This window comes from Xiphophorus maculatus, chromosome 13, assembly GCF_002775205.1.
Source record: "Xiphophorus maculatus strain JP 163 A chromosome 13, X_maculatus-5.0-male, whole genome shotgun sequence".
Lineage (NCBI taxonomy): Eukaryota > Metazoa > Chordata > Actinopteri > Cyprinodontiformes > Poeciliidae > Xiphophorus > Xiphophorus maculatus.
In genome coordinates, this window is record NC_036455.1 from 5239815 (window position 1) to 5253610 (window position 13796).

Sequence of the window (13796 nt, forward strand, 5' to 3'; positions counted from 1 at the left end):
TGTACTGCATGATGCACTAGTGTCCACTTCAGTGATCTGTGTGAATTTATCACATTAAAGAAAATGGCTTCTAGCTGCCCACTGCAGTGACCACTATGCATGAAAGGGTTAACATTTTTTGTATTCACTCAGGTCATTTTTGACAATAAACTGTATTTATTTATCTGAAATGTTTTAATGTAACAAGCTAATATTTATTTTTTTTTATTTATTGCAGAGCTAATCTGATGTCTCTCCACAAAATCTGAGCTTTAATTCTGCTTGACTGAAAATGTATTATTCTGATTTCTCACAACAACAAAAAAAGTCACCAGAACTGGAACTTCCTCTTCCAACTGAGCCACAGAACAGAACCAGGACTTTTCTGGATCATTTTCCCCACTTAGCTCAATTCACTGGATCACGGAGTTATTCACGGAATATAGGCCAAGTTATTCTGATATCCTTCCCCTGGAGGCTGCAAGGGGCATTCCAGCGGCTCAAACGGCGCAACAGTAAAAAGGAGTTTCTCCTGCTCCAGTGAATACAGGTCACAGACAGAGCAGAGGCCGTCAGCGCAGTCACCAGCTGCAGACTCCTGCTGGAGCATTTTACCAAACAGAAATCTGTTTTTAAGCAGATTACTTCCTTGTTAGCCTCATATTAACGGAGATAAGAATGATTATTATTTATGCTCTATTTGTTGGATTGCATTACCAACTGGATATCATGGAGAGCACATCAGTAACAAACTGGTGTGATGATGATATGGTCTTTGGGAGGTAATGCAGAGCTCCTTGGGGGGTGAATTTTAGAATCAGTGCTCTCTCCATTTGAACTTGAATACTTTCATTATTGTGACAGCATATCTTTATCCAAGGTGCTGCATAAAGAAGCTTGATAGCAGCAACTGCATCCAAAATGTACGACACTCAACACTTCTCGTGATTGGTGGTTGAACTAAATGGATTTTAACCCAAAAACAAAAAAGAAATTTCACATGCTAAGGCTCCTTATAGAGCTCTATGTGTCACATGAAATATGGCTTTGAACCAGGCAGAAGCACAAACACCTTCAAATTTCACACATGGATAATTTGCTTGACCAAATAAAGTGGTGAGTTCTTCAAGCTTCAGAAAAAAAACTTATTTGCAGAAAATTTGAAATGTTCAAAAACATGCAGAGCTTTCAGACCTCAAATAAAGCAAAGAAACCAAGTTCATATTTATTTAGAGACAACAATACTAATGTTTTAACTCAGGGAGAGTTCAGAAATCAGTATTTGGTGGAATAACCAGGAGGTTTTCAGTTTTTTCCAGAGCTGCATAAACATATTTGTGCACATGTGTGCATATATGTAATGTAAATATGTGCTGTGTAGAAAGGACCAGTCAGAGCTGTGAATTAGCTTTAGCTATAAACTATTTGTGCATCATCTGCAGGCACTGCTCTGTTAATTTGTTTGCCTGAATTTTCTCATTCACAGTGAGGCTGAAACTGATGGTGAAGTTGCAGAAACTCCCCAGGATTTAGGAGGAAGAAAAAAAAAGTTGCTTTAGTTTTTGGGATTCTTAAGCCCTGTAGTTTGACGAAGGCCCACATTTACTTGGTCAGTTCTACGTAATCCATGGCAGCCAAGCTCAGTTTGAGGTCATACCTTTAAGTTTGTAAAGCTCCCCGTTGACGGAGTGAACGATGAACATGTAGGGCGCCTCGTCGCTCGTGGTTACCGAGGCACCGATGAGGGGCAGCGACCCTCGAGGCTTCTGGATTTTCCCCTGCTCGTTGATGAAGTACTGCAGCTGGCCGAGCTCGGGATCCAACACAAAGTACCTGCAGGAGCACAGAGACAAAAACAGAAGGGAGTTAAGAGATTAATGAGCCAGAGAAAATGAGAGCCAAGAGGGAAATAGAAAACGCACCATTACTGTTATCATCTCTATCATTTTACTTTATGTTCACATTATTATTGTGAAACTTTTTAATTTTCCTCCTGCACAAACTTTTTAAGTTGTGGTAGAGTGTAAAGATAAAAGGAATGAGAGGAAGAACATGAATGAAAGTGAGATTAAGCAGAAATAGAAACAACACCCTTATATTTTTCACCTCCCAAGTGGGATATTTTTAACCACAGCTCCCTCAGATGCACATTTTACACCTGCTTTGACTAAGATGGTGTTAGCAGAATCCAGAAGTGGAGTGTTGGAGGACGATCCCCACACCTTCCTTTCTGTGATTAACAAATCAAACAGAGCTCTTATGTAACTGAATCTCTCCCTCATCCGTCTCTTACCGGAAGTTTCAGACCCACTAAGACACATTACCTATAAGACACAGATAGGAAGATGCATTTTACTGCCTGTGGTCGGAAAGGATGTGATATAACATTCAATAAGCTGACCGATCTGCACCGCCTAACGATTTGTTCTGGTCGTTAGAGAAACACTCCAGCGTGTGCAGCGGCCTGAGGTAAGAAGCCGTTATGTTTGACCTGCATCATCATTTTTGCAACCAGATAAACTTTCCATCAATTGCTGCACCGTCTGCTGTTTTCATTCACAATTCTGCAAATTCTTGTTTTTATTTCCAAGTTAAGCTAGAAGAGGGAAAACAATGGGGACAAAGTTTTTTCAGGGAAATGTTTAGATGTTTCCATCTGTATAACCCGCAGAAACAAAGACTTTGCCCGTCGCCTCCGTTTATGCTACATCAGTCAAGCTAACTGGATGTATAAGCAATTACTGGATTGTTGGGCAATAAATTAATTGTATCATTTAATTTAACTTTTGGTTTTCTTCACCGATGGACTCCTTGGGTTTCCAAATATAACGATCAGGCTAAGAATTTATTTTTCTTTTCTCATTACAAGGATAAAATCATAATATTTCAGGGATAAAGTCGTAACAATGCAAGAGTAAAGTTGTATGACAATAAAGTCTAAACGATATGAAAATACAGTCCTGATATTACCAGAAAAAAGTCCTAACTTCAGGAGAATAAAGTGGTAATTTTATGCTTACATACTAGCTTGGCAGAGCAGCAAAACTGATTTTGTGCAAAAAATGTGAAGAATAACTTTGGTACAGCCCACAGACTTATACTAACATGTCCAGGAAACACAATAGGACATACACTGTAAAACATTTAAAGGTCGTTTAACTTGAAAATGAAAGTCCAACTGCTGCCTTAAAAATGCAATTTAAATCAACAATTACATTGTTTTGGTTTTAACTCAAAAATTAAAGTTCATGAAGTTGATTTGACAACAAGAGACAAGTTTCCTAAACATTTTTTTAAGTTCATTAATCTTAAATTGTGAGTTTTAACTTAATGCTGCAATTTAAACCAAATAATTATTTCACAATATGCAAAAAAAAAACGGCATTCACCAAATTAAAGAGCTCACATTTCTCTATTATTTTCACTCACTAATTAAGTTAAAATAGCTACTTATTTTACTTTAGAATAATTTAAATTCTTGTTTCATATTGCAGGATCAAAATTTCTGATCTGATAATGAATTTTATTAATCATCACAATTAATTCTGCTAAAAAATATTTAGTGTGAACAGGACATTATCCTCAAACTTAAAATTAACACTTGTTTTAATAACACAAGAGTCAATGTAACGCATTTCCACCTCAGGATACAAAAACATGCCGCTAAGCATTCTGGGAAATAGTTCCCACTCCTGTCTTTTCCTTCTTTCAGTTTTTTTAAGTGCTAACCTAAAAACTCTCGTTTATTCAAATCTTGGAGGTTTGACAAAATTAACACTCTAAGTTTATTTTTCACAAACTCACACATTTAGGTTGAAAATCTAAACCTTGCTAAATTTATTTGACTTAAAGAGTAGACAATATTAGATACAACTAAATGTGGAAGATTTTGATTTAATAGCAAATTTTTAAAATAGTGTTTTAACTACCTCTGTAAAATAGTAATTAATTCTCCTATAATGCACAAAGTCATTTATGGCAAAGACTGCACAAATAAGCTCGCAGACTGCATCCTCTAACTGAGGCACATTCTGGTTTTGTTTCCCTGACAGGAAGCAGTGGATCCTGCTGTCTGGAAACCGATCCCCTCCCACAGCCTTGCCCTCTTCCGTCAGCAGAGCCGCTGACTTGTGTCGACTAGAGCCAACCAGGGAACAATCTGCCTGCATCAGTTTGCCCCTCTCTGTCTCTCCCCCGCGCGCTGCATGTATGCCACCCCGACAGAACATCAAGACCCTGTTGTTCAGTCAGCAGAATGGAGCCTTTTACCGTTGACCCCTCCAGGCAATCTTGGCTTTTGCAGCTAAAACTCACTGCAGACTTTTAACATGATGAATGACGCCGGGGAGCAAAACCTTGGGCTTGATACTCAGTCTCTCATGTCAGAGTGCGGCTGATGTTACCCAACCTGCAAGGCCACAGACTCAGCAACGAGCCAAGTGTTTACTTCTGGAGGCGGAAGGGAACGGGCAATATTTTAATTTCACTATATTCAATGAGTTATCTCCAAGCGGCAGAGAGGGAGGGCGAAACGTTGATTTGACAAAGTGTTGCCACCCTTCTAAGTGCAATACAGTAATTGATATGCTGGCACCAAATGCAGTTATTCAAAATAAAATAAAAAATAAGTAACTCTAAACAGATTTATGGGAGCTCTGAAGAAACAAAAAGGTCACATTTATTCAGGAAAAACAAAGTTGACAGCAGTTAACAACAAAACTTATTTTGTGCAAGATGGATAGATCCACTGTTTGGTTGATTATGTAAATTATTCAGAAGAAGAAGTACCAAGTGAATACTTCGACTGAAATGATGTGTTGAGTGAGTGGATTATAAAAACCTGCAGGCTAGATTTGGTGCTTCCTGTAATCCATGTGACTGCATCCTAATAATTTGTCATTTTGTTTCATCAGGACAATTTTTACATCTCAAAACAAGCTTATTTGCACAGTAGCGTCCAAAAAATGCTGCTTGGAAACTATCTGTTTTCTATTTTCTGTTTATTCTTTCCAATAAAGTCAAACACAAACTCAAATCCAGATTTTTTTTTTGTTTTTTGTTTATTTGCTTATTGTAACGTCAGAATCCCATATTATCAAATGTGACCCTTATATACATTTTTAATAAAAACTGCATTTAATTTCCAGTTTAACATTTGCATTAAAAAACAGCTTATTTTGTTTCCTTATTATTCTAATAAATCACAACAATAATTAGAATGTATGAAACGCTTAGTCAGACCATTTGTTCTCATTAACAGTATCGCTCCTCTTTCCTAATGCAATCCCATCGACGTTGCAAGGACTGGCTCGTCAGCAGAATTACATCTTCACTTGTTTGGTGGTTAATTCTCAAAAAATGCTCCTGGGGACAACAGAGCAGAGCGAGGAAGTGAATCACATTCATTGTCGGAGGGCAGAGTCAGAGATTCTTGTTCTGCAGTAAAGTGACTGTCAGGAAATTTATGTACAGTCATCATTTTACCAGTTTGTGGTGCGACGAGAAGCTGTTTCCAGAAATATTCAATCATCTCAGTATGAGCGTCCCACTCATGTTTGGGTTTTCTCAGCATCTCCGCATTTCCTTCAAATATCTGCTTTTCTACTCTGAGCAAGTAATGAACTCTTGGGCTGCCTGAGCTCATTTGTTTAATAAATTACCCTCTTTTTAACTTGCACCACTTTGTTTTATGTCTGATTTAATCCATTTGTGTCAAGTAAAGTGCCTCTCAAAGTCAATTTTCCAAAACCTCTTGCAGCAAACGAACAACTTCTTATTAAAATCCGAATAATAGCATAAACCAGACAAATGGGCCTGTATGAGATTCTCACTACGATAACTTGTAAAACTATTTTCACAGTTATAACAAAGATTTGAAAGAAAAATCGTTTTAGAAAACTAGCTATATTTTAATTGGTGAACCGATTTATTGGTGATGATTTTCTTAATTTTGGGAGACCAGTGATTGGACGATACTTTCTTGTGAAGTCGATCTTATCTACTTCAAGAAAGGTCTAAGAATCAGCCACTGTCCTCTTCTGCTCTCCCGTGAGAAAGGTTTGACTGACAGACCGGCCCACCAGGTCATGTCTGCACATTTAAAGTTAACATTAGTCACCCCACTGTTGCCCACTCAGTGACTTTCTTGCTATATTTAATGACATTTCAGACAAAGAAAAAAATGGTATCGGTCAAAATCTGAATCAGCAGGTCAGGATTTTTAAAGATCGGTAATTGTGACTGGCCAAAAAACTATAATCGGTCGATCTCTGCTAAATCGACTGCTAAATTTATCTCTGCAGTCTGAGATTTTCTGAGTCTTTTTCTGGCCCTGGGAAACATTGACTTTCTATGAGATTTGATTAAACCTTTAAATCCTAAACAAAGCGCTGGTGATCCAGCCAAATTTGCAGTACTGTAATTCCACTACACTTTGCACTAACTGAAAAATTCCAACGGTTTCTAAAAGGGGAGACGTTGCGCTTTCCCAGCCAATATCAGGTTATTACGGTAATTTCACTCCCGCTGTAGCAGGGACTGAAATGAATCTGAGGGGCACGCTTTTGATAGACGGTAAATTGTGAAAATAACTTGCTAGATATTGAAAGTTCCAGTTGTTATGGATAAATGGGCAAATATATTTACAGACAGGACATTTAAAGAACGGCATACAATTAAAATAAGCAAAAATATCCAGGCGGACATTTTAAATTGAAAATAAAGAAAACACCTGCTACCAACTTTGAATCACTTACTAATAGCTACAGTTCGATCTTTCCACTACAAAATAACTGAACGCTGAACTTATTCCAATGAATTTCTGCTGTATTTTCGTCCACAGCAACTTGTGATGCAGTGAATTCCTGGAGTTGGGCGTCAAAAGACAAAACAGACATTAAAATGACCAGGGCGCTGAGCTAACTCTATAAGTATTCTTCCTTTTATCAACAACAGAGTCTCACAGGAGAGCTGCATTACCTCACAGCTTTAATCAAAGGAGTGCCGTCCTGAGTGCATTTGAAACAGACTGATTCATCCTCTGCGTGCTCCCTATGCTCTCGACTACTTAAGAAGGCATAGATTCAGGAACCTCACATTCTGCATGATCAAAGCCTCATTTTCATGTGATGAGATGTTTGAAAAGGAGATTGTGAGAGCTACAAATGCTTCATCTTCTTTGATGTGCACAGACGTGATTGGATACCAGCTCACATTTCATAAACAGTAGCAGAAATCCAGATTGTGCATGAAAAACGCTTTTTAATCAGCGAAAGACAGAATTTTTACAAAATTTTAACTATTTTCCATTGCTTCCTGACTCTGTCTCCGCTTCTTACCACCGTAAGCAGCTCTCAGCCACAATCAAAATTTTGCAGTCCGGTTCTGCAGAACGAATCAGCATCAACTACACCCAGAGTCAAATAATCACAGAAAGCCTGCAGGGATGGAGTTTATCCTAAAACTGCACACCAGCTTCCATCACTGCCACAAAACCTCCACCAGGTAAATCCTGACTGACACACAACCGTCGTTGTGTTTACACTAAAGGAGCTGAGGCTCCACAGGATTCATTATTGCAACCGTTCTGCATCAACTTCATAACTCTCCTCTAAGGTTTACAACTTTATTTTAGCACTTTGGTCATAAATACGTTGGTTATAGCAATCGTCCTCTCCTAAATGTTTATATCAGTAGCTATGGAAAATTAATAGCGTAATAATAATTATAATACTTTTAATTTCTTGTAGACAAGAGAAGAAAATGCAGAAAGAAAAGGAAAGAAAAATTAAAATACCAACGTTGAGCCAGTAGATGGTGATAAACATTTACACAACATAACACAAAAGGACATTCTCCATACAGATAACTTTCCTGAACAATCGGTTATATATTTGACTATTATTGATTGTTTTTTCTTAATAATTAAACTGTTCAAACACACAAAGTTTAGTTGTAACATTATTTCTTAAAAATCAAGCCAGACATTAAATAATTGGACAAAACTGTGCTGTAAGGTTTACAACTTTATTTTAGTACTTTGGTCATAAATACGATGGTTATAGCAATATATGTCATTCTTGTTTTATTTGTAGTTGAAGTTTCCCTGGATTGGCTGCTTTTCAAACCAGCAGCTTGTGAAGAATCGACATATTTCAGCTTCTCACATTCTCTTTTGAATATTTTGATATGCTCCAAGTTAAAAATTGCGAGTAGGGAAATTTGCGAATCCCGAAGTGTAAATAGGTGGGAGTCCATGTTGTAACAGCCAAACAAAAATCTGTACTCAAGCGATCTGTTGCGGCGTTGTAACCAGCAACGCCTGCAGCTGTACGGCTGTACGCACTGTGCGTACCTTGAGATTTTCCTTTAAGTAAAATTTTAAAAAAGAAATTATAATTATTGTACTTTTTACTGATTTCCCCTTTTCTATCTACAAAATTGTGGAAAAAAATAAAAATTGTCTCTTGTGTAAAAATATCTAGCCCACATCTGGGTGTGTCTGTGGGGGTGGACACATGTCCGTCCTATACCTAAATGTTGCTGGTCAGTTAACTTTTATTTGGCGCTCGTTCTGTAAGCTAAATGCAGTGAAGCTAGCTAAAACTGAATAAGCGCACTTTTAACCCTCACAAAGTTTCAAGAGGGGGTCTAGTGAACCCTGCGTGAACTTTTTATTTTCTGTGAGATCCAGCTGCGCTTTCACATGGGTTTTTTTGTTCGGGAACTGAAGCGCTGACGCTTCTCCGCTGATCGACCGTGACACCTGCCGCGCTCTTCCCCAGGGTCACACTAGACTGAGAGTTAAACAGTTAAATCTGATCAAAGCAAACATTGTCGCTTCACCTCCTCAGGAAGTCTGAGTCACACCACCTGAACCTGGGAATCTCCATCCTCCTCCTCCTCCTGTAGATCACATGGGTAGGCTTTGCTTTTCTGTCTTTATTATTTAGTGTAAAGTGCGTGTGTGTTGCATTTGTGTGGGTTAGGTTTGTGCGGTTTATGCGTGTTGGGGATCCGACTGCGTTCGTGTGGATTAGGCGCGATGACAGTTTTGTGTGTTCCCTCCGATAATATCATGCAGACGCCCCGATTGTAACCATTGATATATCAGTGTATTGCACAGCTCTAGTCTGAAAGTTGAAATGAACAAATTATCTTCCAGCAAATGTGGTATTACTTATTATTTACCAATTAATATAAATACAAACTGTTGTTGCTACTTCTCTTCAGTCACTTTCATAGGAACCCATGACATTATGCTACATTCAATCATGTTATTTTTTACTTTACATATAGCTGACTTAGATTTTACTGCTTTAACTCCTGGATTTTACACACGGGAATCAATACATGAACATCTTGTGTCAAAGGCAGATAAGCAAAAATCTAATAAATTATAACTTATCTATGCTTGAGTTATTTGCATCAACGACAAATCTTACAAGGGAGCCTCCTGAGTGTTTTGTGATTCTTTTGTTCTTCCACCAGAATTAGCACCAGCAACCCGACAGCAGTGTGCGCCCAGAAGAACCTGGTATCTATACCGATTCTGCACAGAGACGTACATCTCCTACACTACACAACAGCACTTCATGCTAACAAATGTCCACCCACGCAGTGCAGAATTAGCTCCACTCAGGTCTGCATGCCACATGACACACACACACACACCCCGTGTTTCCCTACATGATGCACTCTGAAACGTGACCAACATCTCTAATCCCTCCAAATGAACCTGGGCTCATCTCCTTCACAGGTTTCCACTGTTAAATGCTGCAGGCACTTTTAGATATTAGCTGTTTATAACGTTAAATGCTAAACACCTGGGGACCAGCAGACTGTCCAGATACGGCCACTTCTCCTCTCATCTGTTTGGAAAAACATGAGCCTAAAACTGTTGTGACAAGCGCAGTCATAAGCACAATATTTTAACATGCAAGCTTAAGCTCTTTAACATTCTAAGTAAAGAATAAAAAACATGGGATTAAAACACTACAGCGCCTAATTACCAGTTAGATATGAAGGAAATGAAACCAGACAAAACAGACAAAGTAAATGTAAAGATCAGTCTTCACATGATTTCACTTCCTGAGAGCAAAAACTTATAAAACTAACACGGCCCTCTTTAAAAAGCTCATTAAATCGTATATTAACTGGGAACAACCGCTGTTTGGTTGAATTTCAAAAGCTGAAAACTACCAAATCTTTAACCCTCTATGGCATGACTTTTTATTTTTGTGGGGAAGAAATATTTTCCTGCATTCTTTGGGAGCTTGGTGGTCCCTAATTACATGTCAATCATAAAATCGGACTCTGACACCTCCTGGAACCAGATTTGGGTTTGTTGCCTCAGGGTAACATTGGTCTAGAACACCAAGATTGTCTACACTGATTATGAGAAATGAAATACAAATCAAACAAAAACTATATTCATAAAAGAACTATTTTTTGGACAAAAATATGTCAAAATTCATGCCCCCCAAAAAATAAAATAAAGGAGCAATGTGAGGTACAGCTATGTGGTTTGTTGCCTGAGGGCAACGCCATGCCATAGAGGGTTAAAATAAAGAAATTACTTAAACAGAACCTGCCTTACAGCATGAAGTAGGCTAAAAGATCACATACAAATCTGCATACAGTGTATAATACCCATCTAAAAATTCTCATAGCTTCCTATTTTAATAGTTCAAGAACCAAATATAATATAATATACATTAATACGTACAGAGGAAACCACAGATGCTAACATTTACAGTATTCCTTGTCTCCTCTCTGTACAGTCAAAGCGCCAAGGAAAATAAATGGTGCTCCTGGATTGACAAGGCAAGTAGCATTGTGCAGAGCAGTTTCAAATTCCCAAGTTTTCTTTCAAATATTTTAGATATGCTCTATGAAAAACAAATCCGTCAATAGACGAGTTTTCTGCAAATAACGAATCACAAATAGCGCAGCTGGATAAGCCATCCAAACATTTGGCATAAACTGGGGCAGACAGAGTGTCTGCATACCTTACCATGAGTTTAACAAACAGTATTACTAGTTAATTGCTGGAACATTTCTGCAGCGTTGCATGTAGTATTGGTGCATGACGAGCAGTTAACTGGAGATAATATTACTTATGCTATAATATCAAATGATTAGAAATGTGAACCTGGAACTTTATTTAGTTCAAACTGTGTATCTTTGTATGTCAAAGAAATGTTACATATATTCAATAGTGGGATAGGGGAACAGATTTCTTATAACTGGATTAGATTACTTTTAAAACCACAGCATTAGCAAAAAAGTAATAGTTTTATAGGTTTGACCTAGTATTACACACTGATCATTGTTATTGATTAGCTACATCTATTCAAGTCTTTTCTCTCATTTCAACCAGTATAAAATAAAACAGATTTTTTATGCCCTAAAAAAAGGGTAAATTAATCTTAGTCCTTTACACAACCCAAAGGTAAACTGGCGCTTCAGGGATTTTAAGAGATAATTTTTCCCGATGTGACTGCAGGTTTTGGTTCAGATGACAATTCCAGGAGGTTTGAGACAGTGTTAGCTCTTTGTGTCCACAGAGTTATTCGTCTTGAGGCCACGCCACTGGCGCAGGTGGATGCACTGAAAGAAATATTTCCCAGAAAGCCGGTTCATCGCCTTCAGGCTCTTTGTAATTGAGACATGTCAGGTCGTATCACCACTTAAGAGGAAATCCATCTGTTAAATCCCTTCTTTCGCCTTAAAATAACCACAATCTGTCAGGTAAAACACAGTTACAGTTGCTCTAGAATAAATTTTCACAGAACATCAAACCATTTAAGTATATTAGAGTTATTTCATGTGCGTGGAATAGAAAGTTACCAAGGTATTCTGCATCGAGGTGTAGATCAGTACATCATCTCCCTGTCAGTACATAGAGGAAGGAGCAGCTTTTCCTGCTCTCCTCCCTCCACCTTTCTGTACCCTTCCCCGCTCACATACGTTGGCATCAAGCCCAGATCATATACAGTTTCATAAAGCCTCAGCTTCCTTCTCTTCCGCAGCACTGCTACAGTACATTGCCACAGCGGGACACTCCGTTATTTCTGTGTGGGAAGGAAAGAACTAATTTTACTGCAAAAAGAAAAAAGAAATCACACAGAAGCTGCAGAACGGAAATCCTGCATAATTTATGTTAACTGTTCAGCAAAAACTTAACAGAAAAAGGGGTTTCATTCTGCAAAAAAAAAAAAACTAAACAAAACACAATGTTCAGATGTTTTATGTCTGGCTCAAAGCTGCGTCCATGACGACCAGAGCAGGGATTTTAAATTAAAGTCTCACAAAACTTCTTCTGAAAACTCTGAGTGGTGTAAACTGGATGAGGCAGCGAGAGAGGGAAGCCAAAAAGGCTGCATGAGTCACACTACAGCGAACTGTTGTGATCTGCTGCTCCAAAGAAATCCTCTGCTTAATTATGAGAGCTGCAGCAATGCCCAAACAACATGCCACCAGACATTCGCTGGAAAAGGAAATAAATACCTTTACAGTATGTTTTAAACAATTGCAAAAGTCTTTGCTCGGATGTGGCTCAGTTCCTAGTAAATGTTTTCACAATGCAACTGAAATGTTTGTTTCTTCTAAAACAATATTTTTTACAATTAAAAGCAGTTGTGATATTTTTATAAGAGATACTTCATGTGAAAGTATGCTATATAAATGCTATATAAATAGGCTATATTAGGTTTCAATGTTTTTTTTAATTTTTTTATGTGATAGTCCCAACACAAAAACTGCGCTCAGAAAACCTGCTAAGCCTACCATGTTTATGAGTTTAAAAATGTTTAATGTTGACAGAAAATGTTAAAATATTACTAGGTAATCATGTGTTATTGGAAAATTTTAATAAAAATACTTAAATCCCAACTATAAAGTCTTTAAAAAGTCAAAAAACTTAAAAATCAGTAAACAATGCTTAGCCTGGTGGGGGTGCAAATAAAGCCTGGTGGCCTGCCAGGCTTATAATATACTGGAGGAAACCCTGGAAGAATATACACATTATTATTAACATCTAAAATGTAAACAAGAACGCGATCTCTATCAGCAGACATTAAAAAGACAGAATCAACAGTTTCATCCTCTGCAGTTGATGGTTCTCATGCATGCTACCCAAATATGCACCGGGGTTATCCAAGTTCTGACTAGAATAATTTGCTTTGTTTTGCAGTTCATTCAGCCTGAAGGTAATAGTTTAAAAGCAGTAAAGAGTGGATGCTTCAGATCAGCAAGAATACTCTTTACTTCATTAAGAGATCTCCATTTATACTTTCCGAATGATCCAAACAGTATTTTTGTGCCTCCATTATCCTTCCACCTAATACACATTTAAACACTCTCCATATAAAAACACCTTCAGTACTTTAAAATCAACATAAGTTTCAAAAAGTGTGATGTGCATTTGGAAGCGTTGCAAGAAAAAAAACACTGTTGGAAGAAAGTCCTAGGAAGATTCCCACAAGCCATTTAAAGCTACGGTACACAATTTCTACAAAAAATATGTTTTTTTTACATATTTGTTAAAACTGTCAGTGGGCTGTAACAGTTCTGAGCTACTAATGCCATCTGCAGAAATGCATCACTCCAAAAACAACCTTAGTGCTGTCAATCAAACCTGTGTACGTGCTGCTCAATGTGTTAAAACTGTTTATCTGCCGCCATCATAGCCATGCTAACTAGACTTAGCTTTCATAGCAGCCTTTGGTGTGGTGAACCAGCTGTAGTATAGCAAGAGGCTGTGAGCAGCGCAATCATGAGGATGATGTACAGTGCTAACACCCTCCCCCTGGCTC

The 13796-nt window shown here is 37.9% G+C and overlaps 1 protein-coding gene across 1 annotated transcript in view; it reads right to left on the minus strand.

Annotated features, from left to right (window-relative positions):
- osbpl10 (oxysterol binding protein like 10) overlaps positions 1-13796 on the minus strand; it is an 85229-nt gene that overhangs the window by 65370 nt on the left and 6063 nt on the right. Inside the window, exon 2 of the mRNA XM_014474545.2 lies at positions 1637-1812. Within this exon, the coding sequence (XP_014330031.1) occupies positions 1637-1812 (176 nt within the window). The remainder of the gene's footprint in view (positions 1-1636; positions 1813-13796) is intronic.